At 32.1% G+C, this 18,506-nt stretch overlaps 1 protein-coding gene and 1 long non-coding RNA gene across 2 annotated transcripts in view; one reads left to right on the top strand and one right to left on the bottom strand.

The window, feature by feature from the left end:
• Positions 1-16,022, top strand: part of LOC140051086 (uncharacterized) — a 28,994-nt gene extending 12,972 nt beyond the window's left edge. The window contains exons 5-8 of the mRNA XM_072096180.1: positions 1,791-1,872; positions 4,131-4,346; positions 5,308-5,404; positions 12,830-16,022. Coding sequence (XP_071952281.1) covers positions 1,791-1,872; positions 4,131-4,346; positions 5,308-5,404; positions 12,830-13,625 — 1,191 coding nt within the window. The 3' untranslated portion in view covers positions 13,626-16,022. The remainder of the gene's footprint in view (positions 1-1,790; positions 1,873-4,130; positions 4,347-5,307; positions 5,405-12,829) is intronic.
• LOC140051089 (uncharacterized) lies at positions 8,622-18,469 on the bottom strand. Its single transcript, XR_011845482.1, has 3 exons — positions 18,210-18,469; positions 14,723-14,787; positions 8,622-9,876 (listed from the first exon to the last, which is right to left on the bottom strand). It is a non-coding gene; the product is annotated as an uncharacterized lncRNA (long non-coding RNA).
• Positions 18,470-18,506: the final 37 nt, after the last annotated feature.

Here is an 18,506-nt window from a genome sequence, read left to right as displayed (position 1 = left end):
TACTGAAAATGCATTAGACCTAAACAAAAATATGTAAAAGATGGAATAGTGTTGTCATAATAGTCATTTAATTGACTTCAAGTTGCGAATGATTAGGACATCAACAGCGAATTCGCGTGTTCACACCCAACCATCACTTCAGGCTTGGCTAAAGACCCGCTGCTATTCACCCTACTCATTAGTATCGCACTGTGAAATAATGTGAATCTTGAATTCAGTAACATCACGTAGTGTTACTAAATGTACGTATAACCGAAACGACATACGGAACAATAAGAAATTGGCATAAACCTCATTATCGTTTTGCAAATTTCCAATTACGGATCCGTAATTACCCTCGCGTTTATTAACATAAATATACCGACAATGCTTATTCAGTTCAGAAGTACATATAAGAACAACCTATATAAGAACAACCTTTATAAGAGCAGGCATGCTTTATTTTTAAAAGAAAGGATCAATTAATCTAACTATGATAATGTCTCCAAAATAAGAATAGCAATTCAATTTAGATTTCCAATATATAAAACTGTTTAAACACTACGGGCAACTTCTATTTAAGGGACACTCGAATATTTAAGGACACTTTGTTGGGTCCTAATGTATATAATAGCGATTATATACAATATTTTGACAATTTTAAATATAACTATTATAGGCCTAGGTCTAGATAATAAGCTTATATGAAGTAACTAATATGAAGTAACTAATATGTATATGAATTTGTGGTACACCTTAGAGTAGAACCCATATTATATGGGGAAATCTTCAAGACCGAAATAAGTATCCCCTTAATGGAGGATATACCATGGAGGATATACAAAGTGTGAAGATAGCAAATGCAGTAATATGCTGGTACCGTACAATACATTATGTACAATTACGTTGGGTCTGAACGTGTAATAAAGCAATATGCACATTTGGATTGATGATTGAAAAATAGCATTAAGACATTTCGTAATATAAACCAACATTATGCAGTTTCCTTCTTATTATTAAACAAAACTCTTTAAATTCGAGAATGTTGGATTTTCATAGAAATGATTTGGCCTACGCAAAATGATTTGTGAGGTACAGAAGAAAATTGAGATTAAGCAAGGTGTGACAATTTGTTACTATTTCCCAAGACGTCACGATAAAATTATCCTTTAATATGAATCAATTATACCACTCAAGATAGCTTATGCTACGTTCGTATATTATTGTCACTACTCTGACTGAGGTCAGCTTTTTTATGTTAATGTTCGTTGATATACGATACGAAAAGCATTATTTCTGCATTTATCAAGGATTTTATGCATGCGTTATGAATATACGCCATATTAAGAATATACCAGCAGATATTTCGTTATTCGTGCGTTTAAAGATGTATAGAATATAATTTTTTATTTGCGGCAGAATCATGTAAATTTTGGAACATCTTTTACTGTAACAAAATGGCTTATTCAATTCTGGTGTTAATTAAGTTAAAATAATACATATTATACTTACATCTTATGTTAGTTTTCTGCATATTATGTATTAGTGTATGGTGATAAATGCTGATTATCGATTTCATTTATTTCAAGTGGTTGTTATAATACACTTTCCTTGATGGATTCAAACACATGTAGGGTTTCTTCGAAAGGGTCGAACCGAAACTCACGTTCTCTAATAACTCTACGATAATGTACAAACCAATGTCACGTTGGGTTAATTCTGTTCATTGCGAATGGGCAGTATGTTATAGCATTGATTATGTTTATAATAACAAACTATAACATGACTTGTTATTGTATTTTTGCATTTAGGTTTTATTTGAAGGCGTTCGTGGGACACGTGACAGTGACATTGCAATCGATGATATTATTTTGCTTGACCTTTCAATTGATGGTAGGTTAATATTCGTAAGGCTATTATTAATTAAAGGATAACGTTTACAGTAATGTAACACAGTAGCTATATTAAATCTCATTATTTTAAGATGTTTCTATTGCATTGCCATTGATGTTCGCCCCCGGTGTAGAGACACAGCTCATCTGTTATGTTTGCATTGTCATCGTTAAGGGGAATCATTTTACAAACAAGCTGGGTTCAATCGAAAGTTTAAGGCCAAGTTCATTCCCCTTCTGGTATATTGATTAATAACATAACGGTTTCATACTTTACGCAGAGCGTTAAGATAATGATAATTAGTAGTGTAGTTTATTTCAAACGATCGCGAACGTTTCTCTCCTGATGATTATGGATGTATATGATATGGTTCTACAAAGAACAACCTAATATTACTTATTATATAACACCTAAATAAATTCCTTTCATTTTATTGTACGCATTGTGGGTCACATAGCGTGCAATAGTACGCACTATTGAATGGTCATTTAATAGAATTTTGTCCCTCTTTTTTCGTTTACGAAAAACAAAATTGCGTTTTAAAAATCTTTTTTTAGACCATTAGGCCTACTTTATAAATCCAACAGCGCCGCCCTTTTTTAAAATTGTCGCTGCGATGATTTCTGATACACGAGTGTAGGCCTATCGCGACGAAAGTACATTCTTTGAGAGTTTATGTACTAATTTAGATAAAACGGAAAAAAACATATAAATTAGCTTTAGATCGTTTTTATGATTTGATTAATTAATGACGTGAAATCGTTGGAAAAACAGAATTAGCCTAGATAAGTTACAGTTGCCTGTCCAAATTTTGTAATCGAATCCCTGCCTTTCTAGCCTGGCTAGGCCTATCGGTATCAGGCTAAGCCTAGGATTGTTTGGTCGTTTGTTGACAAATTAACACTACAGTAGGTGTGTTTATAAATCCCAAAAAATATAATATTTAATGTATAAAAAAAACCATACAAAAACAAATATATTTACTGTTCAATTTGGATTAAATGTAGGCCTAGGCATACATTTTATTCAATCTGTTTCAAATGACAGGAATCTATTTAGATGTTATATAAAACAAATAATGGATGCTTTATATTCTTGTAATAGTACAAATAATGGCATTCGGCTTCGCCTCGTTGAAATATAACCTTTCATCATTCACCTCTTGCCATTATTTTGTACCATTACACTCATAAACACGTCGCGAAAAAAAAGTTGACCAGTGGTTCAGAAATGCAAATATTGTGTTCATGTCTGCGGATCTCTGTTGTTTTTCTTTTATCATAATATATAGCAATATTCATTTATTTGATTTGTTTGTTCTCTCTGATTCATGTTCTCTCTACTCTGTGCCTTTTCTACTGCATGGTTGCGTGTTCGTTGACGGCTGACGCATGCATAGCAGTTCTAATGAATATATAGACGACTCGTGAAGGATTACTACGTGATGTGCAAGATATATTTATTCTGGTTCATGACATGCTTGCCGCAAGATTGGATTTAAAGTATACACACACTCTCATTTACACCTAACGTCAGCGTTATTTATTATTAGGTTGAAAGTACCAACAAACAACTCAATGGCGTCAAATAACATACTTGTCAAAACGAGTGTGGAGACATTCGCGTGCACGTTGATCCATTAGGATATTGTTGGCATATAGACACATGCTTATTCCCCTTTAAAGATCGCGTATGAGTACCAATGTAGTAAATTAACATAATTAGTTCTGTTATGCGCTGAGTGTATACGTAGTAAAGTACCATACCATATAGCGCGCGGGTTCAGTTCTATTTTAACAAAAATTTCAATACATATCTAAAAACCACTTTTGATGGAAATCAAGTAAGAGAAAACCAGTTACCGTTCTGGCAAAGCAGTTGCAATAACCAAATCACAGTTAACCCAGTTGTTCTCAACTTTTAACTGGTGTTTAACTGGGGTATCTTCTCTTAAGATATTATAAAGATGAAATATTGTATACCGATGGTGTTTATAATTGAAGAAGTGATATGACATTAAATGATCAATTAATGATCACATTTGGTTTTGTTAATTATTAACTATTTAAAATCTCTACAGACAGATACTAACTGTTAACCTAAGTATTATCAATTACGTCATATATTTATATTTCTAATATTAGAAAGTAGTTAAATAATATTAGTATTGAATATGCACTATTAATACATTTTAGATAAGGAAATTATACATTATATACATAATTGCAAATACCATTTCCTTTCTATTGTATTGACAGAAAGCGTGCCTTACGTATCAACATCAGTAGCCATGACAACGATGGCAATGAGGTCGCCATCGACGTCAGTAGCTGGGTCTGAAGTAATATATGACTCTACAAGTACAACAAATGGTGAAATGAGGGCGCTACATGGTTCAACAATATCCACTTCTCCTTCCGTCGGTCGGTCTGTGATGCAGGAGATAGACGGCAGCAACCAAGATCCAAATTCAAGTGTGTTAAACAGTATACCCGCTTTGTATTTGTTTTATTTTTTTACCCTACCTTATTTGAAACCTCAATTAATATCATTATGAAATCCAACATCACATGCAGTAGTTTTTAAGATTGTTTTATATATCGCGAAGATTTCAATTTAATTCAATAATCTCACAACAGATTCAAAGTATTTACAATCTAGATTCTAAAATTATTTGTGTACTCTATGCAATGTAATTGACCATAAATCGTTTTACTGCTATAGAAGCATAAGAAACAGCCGCCGGTTATGAAAGAGAAAGCGGATGGAAAAATAGTTTCCTTCTCGTTATCATCCCTTCGGGTTATGGGTATGCTAGCTGGGACGTAGGTCAACATACCTATCTGTCGTAAGATGAGACTCAAAACATTGAATCCTTACATCCATGATACATAGTAATGATCTCTATAAATTGTTTTCTTTATTAAATTCGGTGTCTCCGACGTAATCTTAAGTCTTATTTGCTATTACATGAACATTTCTTATTTCTAAATACACTTTGTACATACTACACTATAGTAACAACTGCTAATGTCTCTATTAATAGTTACTACTAGTCACTACTGAATATCGTAATCGGATCTTCACAAATTACACATATATCTTACAATTTCATTGCTACCGTCAAGTTGGCATTATTATTGTTAAATGTTTTGTTAATAAAGTATAATGCGAAGTTGCGACAATATACTTAATTCTAATTATAAATTTAGATGTATATTCATTTACGTTTTTGATTAATGATAAATATTATTTTATCATTTAAAAACACTTTTCGTTACTACGTTTTCGTTGTAAACACTTTTTTCAACTATTAACTATGATTTATAACACTCTTAATTGTTTATAATGTAAACACTTGCTTCTTTTCTTATTTACACAGAAAACAACTAAGTGTAAATGCCTTCTTTTATTCTTATTTTGTTCTATTTACAGAAAAGACATTAATACTATTTGTAGGCCTGACTGCACCAGTGTTTTCAATAGCACTTCTACTAGTAATTTTGGGATTCATTTGTTTTATACGTAAACGGTAAGTGATTTAAGAAAAATGATATTTCTTTTATTGAATAATGTGAGTTGCATGATATGTTTGAAAATAAAGAATAATACAATAACAGTAAACAGACTTAGTGAAGCTAGTCGAAACTCGAATGGCTAGCAACACTATAAAAACAACAATCTACACTCCATCCAATCGTATCTGCATGAGTTTGAGGAACTCGGTCTCTTCCCTTGCTGCCGTCCCCGAGTTTTTGAAATTCAATCTTCGCGCAATTGAATTAAGAATGCAATCTGTCCTAAGTAAATTTTGCACGTTTTCTTAGCATGTTTGAGAATCCCACACTTTCCTGTTTAAATTTAAGAAAAACTCACTTTTCTCTATGGGAAGTTTGAGGAATTTGCTCTTCTCTTAATGAGTTCGAGAAAACTACGCAACAGTTATCTTGTGAGTTTGGATGAAACTCATAATTTCCTTGGCAAGTTTGAGAAACATTATTCATTTTCCTTGAAAAAACTCGCAATTTCCTTGATAAGTTTGAGAAAACTCGCAATTCCCTTGGCAAGTTTAATAAAACTCGCAATTTCCTTTAGAGGTTTTGTAGAACACAATTTCCTTGAAGATTTTAAAAACCTACCAATTATTGGCAAGTTTGAAAAACTCCTGCCATGGTAATATTCCCCAAGTAACTTTAAAATCTCAATTTTAGAAATTCATTCTGTGCAATGGTGACTTTTACTGAAAACATTGTTCCTTAAAAAAAATATATATATTTATTTAAATGTTTTTGTTGAATATTGCATTTTAATGTCACATAATAGCTATTCACTTTGACCAAAATCGGATCGAAAAAATAATGATTTACCAAAAAAAAAACTGTAATTTAAAGCAAAAAATAGTCAAATTGGCTGGAAGTCAATGGGGTTTTAGTTGAATTAAAAGTTTATTTTGTCTTTCCTTAAGTGAAACATTATTTTTTAAAGTTGTTTTCTGCAACAGAAGAGATTAACTTTATTACAACTGCGGATTGGCCTATTCTAAGTCTTTTTTTATTAATCTAAATCACATTTTCTGTTGAGTTTTAAGTTTCAATCTTTCTAGAGTGAGTTTGAGAAATGCACTCTCTCCTTAGTATATGTTGAAAGCTCAATCTAGATATTTTGAGTTAACTGTCGTTTGAAAGATTTATTTAGTGTCTTAATCTTCCCTAAGTAACTTTTACAATATTGGTCTCTTATACTTATATAATATTTCCGAGTTCGATGAAGTTATTCCATAAGCCGACCATAAGTATATACAGTAATACAGGGTTTAGGAATGTGTAATAAAAGGCATAAGTGCACTGTATTATTGTAAGAAATATATTGATTTTCATTCAGTATCAACTCCTACGAAAATAAAGTCATTCTATATACTAAAAAGCAATTATCAAATGAGGAATGGCTAAAAGAAGATTAACAACTGAGTAGCATTTATATAATATTTCTAATAGCCTATATGTAAGAAAAATAACTTTTCTTGTAAAGATTCGAATTATATAATATATGTTAATGGCCACTTTATGTATAACAAAAATAAATAAGTGTAAAAATGTATTTGCATTTTAATATAGTACGTCAATTAACTTAATTAACTTATTACTTACTATTGAAGAAGTAACATAAAATTTTCCGTATTGAACACGAAACATTATACTCCCAACAAACGGCACAAACAATACAAAATAAAATATTAAAATTTGTATTAAAATTTAAAGCACTATTTTGAAGTAATTACTTGCATGTTCAGTATTTAGTTATATCCTTATAAAGGACAACAAATGCATGTTATTTTAAATATAAATAGAACATTAAGATTAATAGATCCAAATGATCATTGTCGGAAATTAATATTTCTTTTCTACCTTTAATCTTGGTGGTAAATATTGAAAACTTATAGCCATAAACTACTAAAGAAAGAGCCAGTAGTTGATGCCACAGCAATGAAAATCGTAAGTTATATTAGGTCTACAGTATATACTGTATTGAATGGTTATTGGAGTAATTCATCTATATTACCTGATAATGAATATATTAAAACGGTTTCATAAAATGCATGCAGTCTTGCAGCAATTATATATCCACTATAACTCAAAGAGATACACATGTGTGTACATGTGTATTTAGATATGTGTCAACTGTGGACGGGTAATTACAAAGTGGGATGGTTATTAACTTTCCTAAGCTTAGAAAATAATTCATGCAATATCTAGTTGCAACCAGGAAAAAAGAAATTATGTTTATAATAACATGTCAAGAACGCGGTGTCACTGAACTTTTCTTAGTGTGATCGTGTGGGTGTATGCTATCTGTATATTGAAGTATAAACTGAGATGTAAAAAAACTGACGTCAAAACATTACTTAAAATAAACAATATCATATTTGCCGTGGTAAAATAATACAAATGTATTCGTTCGTATGTATAATAGCTTTGTAATTTTAGCAAAGTTACTTCTAATATATATGCTGATCAATCACTTTATATAATTCCGTAGGCAGTCGTGTATATAGTTTCAATTTTCAATTTGGCAGGTATGGACCATTGTTAATGTACCGACATGTATGGTCAACATTTTAAGCGAATTATAATCAGTATACACGTGATATATTCTGCAAATATATAAAAATGTAACATACATCAGCATCAGTATTCTGACATGTATACATGGATAGTGGACTAAATTTGAACTAGAATTTAATTAATTTAAATTTTTAAAAAGAACAAGAAAGTAAAATAATCATCATTTTGAAAGTGTTTAAATATACTAACTTACTCCGTAAGCTTGGTTCCCACTAGAACGTAACGCAAGGACGTAAACGCAACGCAAGCGTTTTAACCAATGACAAGCGAAGTTATAGACAGTTAGCAATCACAAGCGAATAAACCATCGATTGTGATTGGTCAATTCACTTGCGTTGCGTTACGTCCTTGTGTTGCGTCGCTAGTGGGAACCACGCTTTAAATCAATGTGTCCATGTTCCTATACATAACTGATAATAGGGGAAGTGCTTATTCTATTTGTGTTTAGATTGATTACCAATAGTATGTACAAATTTCAGATGCATCGCTCCTGATCAATTACTAGTTTGTAAAACATAATTCAGCTTCTAAAATTGATGATATCTTTCCTATATACATGAGTCAAATTTGAATGGCATGGTTAGATATGATAAATTGTATCTGACAGACAATCAAACGATCGAATTTCATATACAATTTTATCGACTATTTTCTAACGGTAATGGTAATGTTTAGTTATATGCATGTCTAATTTTTGTAATAATGTGTTCATATTTAAAGCGCCGTGTATAGTCTTGTATTACTTTGACTTGATACATAAAGTACAACTTTGTCTTTTGTTTATATCCTGGGGCTTTTTGTAATATTGTATTACATATAACACAACTGCGGTGGGTTAATTTCGAAAGGACAGTTCAGACTATACGACAAAAGTGAATCAAATTCTTCAAATAAACCGTAGTTGTATGAATGAATACGGTGCTTCCACAGCAACTATTTGTCAAATAGTAGGCCTATAAAATTGCATTATAATTTTTCTACACTACATCCTCAGAGAATTTATCTTGTTTAATTGATATATTATAATTAAAGAAATAAGAATGACCCCCGGTCTAATAAAAATTACGTAAGTAGGCTATGTTCCAGTCTGAATTTATATTCTATCTCGAAGGGTCACATTATAGGTTTCAATTTAAAACAATCTATTTAAGATAAATGAAATAGAGTTAGTTATTTTATATTTGTACGTGTTGCAGTACGTATAGCCTCGTATGTCGTATTCAATATATCCTCCGGTAGTATTTAATTTAACTATTTTACGGTTTTAAACTAAGGTCATTTAATGCTTGAAAAGTATAGATTTTTAAGATCGAACAAATAAGTTACTATGAATACAACCTCCAAGAAGTAGAATATAGAGTGTGCGCCAATCCGCCTGAAATCACAGCTCAACGCATTCAATTAGTCAACGCCTTGTAGGCATATTCTTACAGGATTCTTAATAATTAGCATCTAGTCTTGATCCGTACTTAATGATGTTTATACAGAAAATAGCTACGCGATGACGGTTGATATATTGATTCATGACCAGATTTCAATTTTGAAGAAGTGACGACAAATCAATGTTTATACACATACCCAATCCAATACAATCATGTGGTCACGTGGCGTAGTCTCGTGGCGCAGCGTTGAGTGACTGGATGTTCCCCAATCCAATACAATCATGTAGTCACGTGGCGTAGTCTCGTAGTCGAGTGACTGGATGTTCGATTAGTTTCTAAAATTAATGAACGACGTGGTTGTAATCTTCCGGCCAGGGGGTTGGTCAGGTTGGTCAGTCGTCTTGTCCAATGAAACAATCAGTTGGTCCAGTCGATAATATAATGTGCCAATCCAGAGCTTGTATATTATGTCCATTTTGTGTGAGTAATCTGAAAAACAACTTTCAATAAAATAAACGGAAATGTTAACTATATCAAACAAAGAAAACATTCTATTAGACACAAATGTTTCAACATACGATACGATTTTTTTTTATTTAAATTTTATTTGACAATAGTACCATATTCTCGTTATTAATCTACACTCATTCAAACAAAACATACAACTATTCGTTGAGGTTGATCGCTGCAATTAAAATCGATCGTAAAGCTAATTAACCAGCATATGAATAAATTGAACTTTTATTAAAGTAACCTTGGTTTGGTCAAGAAGAAATTAAAACCTTTTCGTTAGTTGTGTGGATATTTTATTTTATACAAGGTATCTACAAGAATAATGGATTAACCAATATTATTCCTGTTGATATTAAATATAAATGTGAGTTTGTTCGTGATAAATTAGAATTTTTTTAGCATTTGCTATTTTATTCTATACTAACTGTGCTTATTTCTATTGTTATATTGTATTTTAATTAATATTCAAAATATTGCAGTTTGCCATTGTTCATCGTGACCGTAAACACCGTATCGCATTGACCTGAGTACAATGTGTATATATAATTCAGAAGGATAAAGTCATTTGTATCTATAGGTAGATACATGTTTATATTAAATAATTATAATTAATGGAAACGACAACGAATGATTAAACTACTGAGAACACGTTTTATAATTGCATTATATAACCTGTAGACATAGATAACATAAACATATTTAATACACGTAGACCGTATCTCAATGACCTGCAATAGTCAGTCATGAATATCTAGTGACAACTGATTTTGTTTGGAACTACTGTGAGGTATATTTTTTAACAGTATTTTATCCAAAACTAGTTATAAATCTTGGTTTTCTTTTTCTTTTTGTAAAGATATATCAAATGATAGAATTATGATGTTATTTATTTAGAGTAGGCCTACTCAGTACTTCAACAATCTGTAGATCGGTGTAGTAACCGTTTAAATTATGTAGACAGAGCAAAGTGTTTTTAGAATAGTGTCACTAAAAATAAAAGTAAGATAGTTGTGTGCTGTTTGCTTTATATTATAGTTATTATTAATAATTAATAATATTAATATTATTAGTTAACATTGCATTAGTTTCCATGATCGTCTTTTTTGTGTCACCCTTTTTAGAATAGGCCTATACTCGCCTAAGTTATCACAACACTTTCCAATCAACATCAACTGTTCGGCATCAATGGTCTTGTCGGTACATTAGTTTTGTTTGAGAATAAATGTTGCCAATCAATTAAAAAAAATATGATTTATTGACTTTTGTTTGTTTAGAGTATTGAATGATTCAACTCCAGTTATTATTTAGTTACCATCGTAGATTATCATCGAGCTTGCCTACTTTTCTCACAGTTAAGCTTGTCCATGTGTTTAGACTCTAAACGTAGGCATATGTACCCACTTCCTTGATACATTTTTAATACTTTTAGCTGTTTAGATTTTTTAACATGTTGCCTATACCAACACGTTTAGCACAATACGCGTTTAGCCTTTAAATTCTTTTATAATTATTTAGGCCTTTCTGATTGGTCCGTATATACGTGTATACACACGATTCTGAAGCTGTCACTAGGTAGATCTTAACTTACTACTGTATTGACATTCATCTAGATACGAGGTTCGTATGAAGAGAAAATGTACATTAATGTAAATGTATTGATAATTATAGCAGTATTCAAGGCACCATTTGAACATTGTGTAAAGTGTTAATGTTAATTGTTATAGATAATTCATTGTTGTATAATTAATATTACTAATATGTAGCTATTATTCTTGGATTACATTTTTTTTTAAATATTATTCATAGGCCTATCAATGTTTACATCATAATATCTTGTAATGAAATGTATGATATGAACATTATACCAAAATTAACATTACTTTATTATATGGCTGAACGTCTGTTTACTAGTAAAGAACTATGTGAATAATCTAAATGTTAAACTCCTTAATTATTGTTTGTCACCCGATACAATTCATGGTATTATACTCAACCAACTGTCAATTATTGCAAGTACACGAATAATTCAATGCATTTTATATATTAGAAATAACAGCTTACTGCGCATGGGCCGATGATGTTGCATCGTTTGATGCTTAACGAATTGTTGCCGCATTTTTAGTAAACGTCTCCATTACGTTAGCATAACGTTTAAAATGTGTATTGAAATTGACGCCGTTATATATATTGTGACAAAAATGACATAGGCCTATATGTTAGTATTTACTAAATTTGTACTCTGTACAAAAGAGTGCAATTACCGGTCCAAATTATCAATATTGTTACCGCCACTCGCGCCACCAAATCTTGCTTTAGTCCCCAATAACCAAAGCATTTACTTTTAGGCCATAAACTGGTGTTTTGATGTGGATCAACAAAGCTGTTACTTTCAGTTACTTTCTTAAGCTGCATGTTTTCTATATCTTAGCCATTCGAGAAAGTTGAAGAGTGAGAACAGCTCTTCGCTATCATCGCTCTCTGTGCCAGCCCTGTGTATAAATTGCTTTTTAATTTCTTTTTCCCCCGAACTGCTTGCACAATTGTTTAGAGAGAAACGCTTTGTATAATTATTTGGAATTAATTCATTCTAGTGCTCTGAGACTTCCTATTTACTGAGGCGTTATGCCCCATTGAAGCGAAACTGATTTTACAACTTCAATATTTCTTAACATCTGCTATTCAATTGTTTGCCAGTAAATTAATTTTTACAAAAGGATTGATGGTAACGATGACATACATGAATAGGTAATACAGTATATTGTATTTCTAACATGTAATTATTATCGGGGTTATTTTTACAGGACCACTGACCAATCTTCAGTAATCTTTATTGTCTGTTCCATTCATCTTACTCGATTTTATTCAAATTGACACCCTGATTTTAATATACAGTTGTTTTTATTCATATTGTTAATGCTAATTTTTTGTTTTATATTTTAGAAGACGTAAGGAGCTTGAGGTATCATCAGGATCGTCTGTAGACGGGGTCATGAACCCGTATTTATATGACCCTGCAGGTTATGTAGAGCTACAAGGTCCGGTGCCGTCCGTCTACACCAAACTACAAGTCGCTTGCACTGGTGTAGTTGAAGTTGACACATCAGCTTATATGTCTTTACAAAACATTTCCACTACTTCTAGTTTTAAAAGAGTTCCGCTTCACTTTAATAGTAACACTGTACCGGCGCATGCGCGGAGTTATGATCCGCCCGTGTATATGGATCCTGATCAGTTTAGAAGACATTCCACAAGGAGAATTGGCGCTAATCCAACTTACGGGATGGATATAGTAAACCAAGTTGGTTATTATCATATTCCTGATGTTATATCACAAGCGAATCAAAGAGACACATATCAGAAAGATAGTGAATTTAATATTCAACCATATCATGAATATTATGTTCTCGAAAAGCAAGAAAATACAGAGCCAGTTCAACCAGGTCAAGATGAACTAGAAAGTTATCATGCGGACGACGAGGAGGACTTTATCTCTGAAAAAGCTACTAGTAGAATGGATGTTAATAGTTACTTAGATTTGTGTGCGCGGGAAGAAGAGACAATAGATAGTATTCGATTATCTGATTACCAAGCGGATGAATCTGATTCAGACGACTATCGTTGCTTAGGCCCTAACGATTTGGGCTTTTCTGGCTACCAAATTGACACACAACTTAATAATCTATCAGCACCTTCACATACTAATATTGAAAATACTTTAGACTACTCTCTTGTTTGAGATGATATGTATGTTATGGGGAATATGAAATTCCTGGTAGGAAGCAAAACATAACAATTGACGTCAGCAGCAAGAAATGGCTTCGTAGCTTGTCATTTGTTAGGCACAAAGAATAGTTGTATTATGTGTACACATGGCTATCGTGGAGCAGCAAGTTAATGCTAATGTAACAGACGCAAGCGAACGGCAAGTACTATTAGTGATATTTTACATAACTGTAACATGTTATCCTGATTACCTACATACATGACAATCCTATATTACATTATGATTTTTATCTGAGCGTAGGAATTTCGAGATTGAGGACGAGTTCAAGATGACATTGAGCCGACAAACTCATGCTGGTGTCCAATCAGATGAGCCGGTTTTCATTATCATAAGCCATTGAACCTTGCAATTAAATCGTAGCTGTATCTTTAAAAAACATTCACATGTTATCAATATATAGTCAGTAATACAACATTTAATATTGTAATGGTTTAACCTTTTTCGCTATGCATACTTTAATGTATTTACTTAGCGTACACTGACTTTGATGAATTTCATCAATATCACATGTACAGTGTTTTTTACATAAAAATAAAACTGTTTAGTTCACAGTATAGCCTGTTTTCGGCAGTTTGCCATACATATATACGCCTTGTCCAATAACTAGGGTGCTTAATGTTTATGAATAACAACAAAACATTCATAAAATAGGACATAATGAACAACATTTTTTGTTGTAGGCCTATTATCTGTAATTTGGAGCAGTAATAATTGTTCAAACACTGAAATTAAAATAAATGTCTAATAGTGGTGATGGTTTTAAAAAGATCATTTTGTTACATGACAGTCAGCTTCGCCGGTGCGAGATTTTATTTTCTTGACGTCTGAGTCAGAAATAATTAATGAGATTTTGGCATAAGTTAGAACATTATAGAGGGCGCTAATAAGCACGGACAGAATCAAATAGGTTGTGCTAACAATCTTCTGCATGTCATCTGTGTGGCTTAATGGTATAGAATTCAGGTCACTGGAAGAGATTATTCAGAATGCAGTGATAGATTCAGTTTATTGTTAAGATTTATTTAGGAAAATAGAAAAATAATTAATACCATGTATTATTTCTTCCTAAGAAAGTACCGTGACAAAAAGTGCGTCCTGGATCGTATTGTCGTCTCTAAAAAAAAAAAGGAAAACAAAATATTTATGATTCCTAAAATGTATAATTATGATTGAGTCATATTGATTTATGTATACACAATGCTATATTTAATGTATAGTTACAAGCCCGTCTTTATTTAGAGTAGAGTTTTTTTTTTCTTTTCTTGTGGTAATAACATACATCTCACCACCGACGCCATTCATCTACGTGTGTATTATTCTGTAGGCCTAAACATTTATTTAATTAAAAAAAAAAAATTATATAAGGTAATGTTGGATTAAGTATTTAAAACTTTATTTTAAACAGAAACAGACCAACTGTAAAACGTTGACCACATTTTGGGCTTTTGTCGTGGACAATACGGGACAATGTTTTTTTTTTTAACCGACATAAAAGTCAGCATGGTTTCATAAAAATGCACACTGTGCAGTATCTATTTTTGTTCACTTCATTTATATTATGTAGCCTATACATTTTTAATATTAAAGACATTCATTCATATCTAGGTTATTACCACCGGTTTCATTACACTATTAACGTTTTTGCTAGTTCAATGATATTTGATATTTCATATTCTAGATATGATATGCGGTATGAAATCAGCGATTTAAAGTATTTACAGATTCAATTTAAATTTAAAATTAAATTATTACAGTATAATATTTACAAAGTCCTAATCACCAACAAATATAAAGATCTTTGAATCGTATAAGTAATCTACAATTGGCTGTACTAATAATGAACAAATGATTAATTCCCCCTGAAAATGATGTTATACTGTATTTACAGAACACCTGGTTGGATTTTTGTCATTTGATTGGAGGATTGTGGGTCACATGATATTCAATAACTACTATACATTGAGCCCTTTCTTGATATGCTCGTTAAATCTCGTTATATGCTCCTTTTAATTTGTACGCGGTCCTTCTTGTTACACACTCGTATCTGTGTTTCCCATTGTATCGAAACCATTCAATCAATACAATTTGGTGAAAGATAAAATGTTCTATTTTCAGCTCATAATTTGCACCATTGAACTCATTATTGGAAATCTATTGGCTAGACATGCAGGTAAAAGTGTAAAGTATACGTTATTAATACAGGATGTTATCATGAAACAAGATACTTTATTAACATATTATTTTAAGGTTGTGTAAGCAATGTTTTAAGGAATATTAATTTTTGTTTTTTTAACTTATTTTTGCTATAAACATCATGTCCATTGTGTTTAATAAACTTTAAAAAATTCAGTGTTTGTGTTTTGTGTTTCATTTTAGATTTTCAGAATTAAAAATCTAATCTACTTTTCCAACCTATTTTTCCTATTTGAAAATCCAGAATCCGCCACTGGAAGCGTTTAAAAATACTGTAGTTGTATGAAACTCTTTTTTTCTCCATTGCTTTCCCAAATCATATAGTAGTCATCATAAAGTAGTCAATCCAAAAATCGACCATTTCTCACATGTGATTTATGCAAATTATGCATTCCAGAGCGTGACGCTATTCTAATGATCAGCTCGCTCTCTTCGGAGTTCAGGTCTTCGCAGTACGCAGTAAGTAAACAATTCAAGCTAGGTAGCTAGTAGGCCTACGATTATTTTACAAGTGCATCCAATTTATGTGGACCTAGCAGCTCTATTTTTTCCAAATTTGTGTGACAGTACCCGCAAAGATAGCTTACCTATTTCCTAATTTAACACTCTAAATATCTCTTTTCAAATGATGATGACAATGTATAGGCCTACGTGATTCATAGGCCTATTACGTAATTCATAATAGGCATATTACGTAATTCATGGGCGGCATAAATATGTATATTCATGAACGTCATCTTGAGGGAACGAAGCTTGTATTACACTTTTTTTAAACAAGATGACCAGTTAGCTCAGTCGACTGTGCGTCGTGTTAATAAATGTCGTGGGTTCGAATCCATCAATGCATCTGATGTCGTGGAAACGACCCGAAGGCTGTGGTAGGGCCTCAACATCTTTTGTATGGCCACCTCCTTTGATCTCGTAAATTATATGTTTAGCGCCCTCAATTTTTCTTAGAAAATTAGGAATATTATAATTATTATAGAACATTAATTTGTAAAGGAAATTATACTAAATAGGCCCAAAAAAATTTTTTTTTATTTAAAATGCCATGGTCATTAAGACACAAAAATAAAAAAATATATAAATATTCGAGGGAAATCTTATGTATGCCAAAAGTACTTCACTCAGTTTTCGAGTGCTTTTATTATTTTATTTATTAATTGTTAAAGTATCAATATTTGTATTGAAGGACTTTAGTAATACGACGGTTGGACGTATATTATCAGCAATCTGCTGAGTGAGTGAGTGGCCGAGCGGTTAAGACAGTGGAACCGTAATTACGTAGCCATAACATCGGCAAGGGTTTGAGGCTCACTCACTCCATGATTCTGGTGGTAGAACGAGTCTTCTCGGATAAGGACTATAAACCGTAGGTCCAGTGTACACAACTAGCTTGTGTGCACTTTAAAGAACCTAGTATATCTTTCGAGACGAGTAGTGGGTTACCCCGGTGTATTAGTACATCACAGCCACTGATCACCAACTGGGCCCTCTGGGAGATCAGTCTTTGACTGAAGAGGTCACCCAGTATAAAAATGAACTAACATAACAATTAACCAACTTTTACGTTGCTGCAATGTCGCAGGCGTTTGTAAAAATAATATTATGTGTTGATGTTTTCCACAGAAAGCAACCGTCTCTGATATACTGTGACAGGATAAATAAGAAACATATCTCATTCTCTTTTAATTATGCATGATTGTGTTTTGCTCTGATTTTTAAGTAACAATCTTCTCAGGTCATCATTTCAATTTCAATTCAATTTATTTTATTTCGGAAATATTTCATCCATATAAAAAAAACTTACAAACAGAAATTTAACAAAATCGTTTAATTTATAGGCCCTTTTTAATTATATATTATCAGATTTGTCTTTATATCAATTATATTATGACGGTGTATTAACCATTTAGACTAGTGTGTAGGAGATAATGATACGGGCTGTATGTTATTGTTTATTGTATAATAAATTATGGAATATCAGCTAACTCGCCCGGTGGTGGGTTACCCTTGAAAAAATAATTATTTAATTCGGATAATATATTATATTAATAACAACAAGGCCATATACATGACTGCAGTCGCGTGCTCAAATTTGAGTTAGTGTTTACCGATCGACCGACAAACCGACCGACCTACCAATCGAACGAACGAAATAGTGAGCTAACATACATGAGTATGTATTACAAGATTGGTGTATGAATATATTTAAAGGAGTGACGGTGTTCGAAACGATTTAATATGAAATTAAGCTACCAACAACGAAAGTATTTACATTCAAACATGTCCTTGAAATAAAAGTATATTAGTTTGTATTAATAATACAATTGTTGTACTTACGTCTTTCCCAACTCCCATTTGGCATATCTTTTATCGCATGAGATTACGTGACTCTTTGTCTGACAAGCGGTTAACGGTCTTACGGCGTATTTGATGACGAAAAAAACTCGTAAACTTGGAAATGGTAACGAAATCGTTTTGTTTTTTGATTGGAGTTTTTATGGGTGATAATTGAGTCAAGAAAATGAAATCGCACACCATCGCCAGAAGTATTGCAGCTTCTGCCATGCTGAGTAATCCGTCGTAACTACCATATATGGCAATATGCAAATGAGAGGAGGAGTGAAGTTCATGGTC

This window comes from Antedon mediterranea, chromosome 6 (genome assembly GCF_964355755.1).
Source record: "Antedon mediterranea chromosome 6, ecAntMedi1.1, whole genome shotgun sequence".
In the NCBI taxonomy this organism is placed as follows: domain Eukaryota; kingdom Metazoa; phylum Echinodermata; class Crinoidea; order Comatulida; family Antedonidae; genus Antedon; species Antedon mediterranea.
This window is presented reverse-complemented; position numbering and strand designations above follow the sequence as displayed.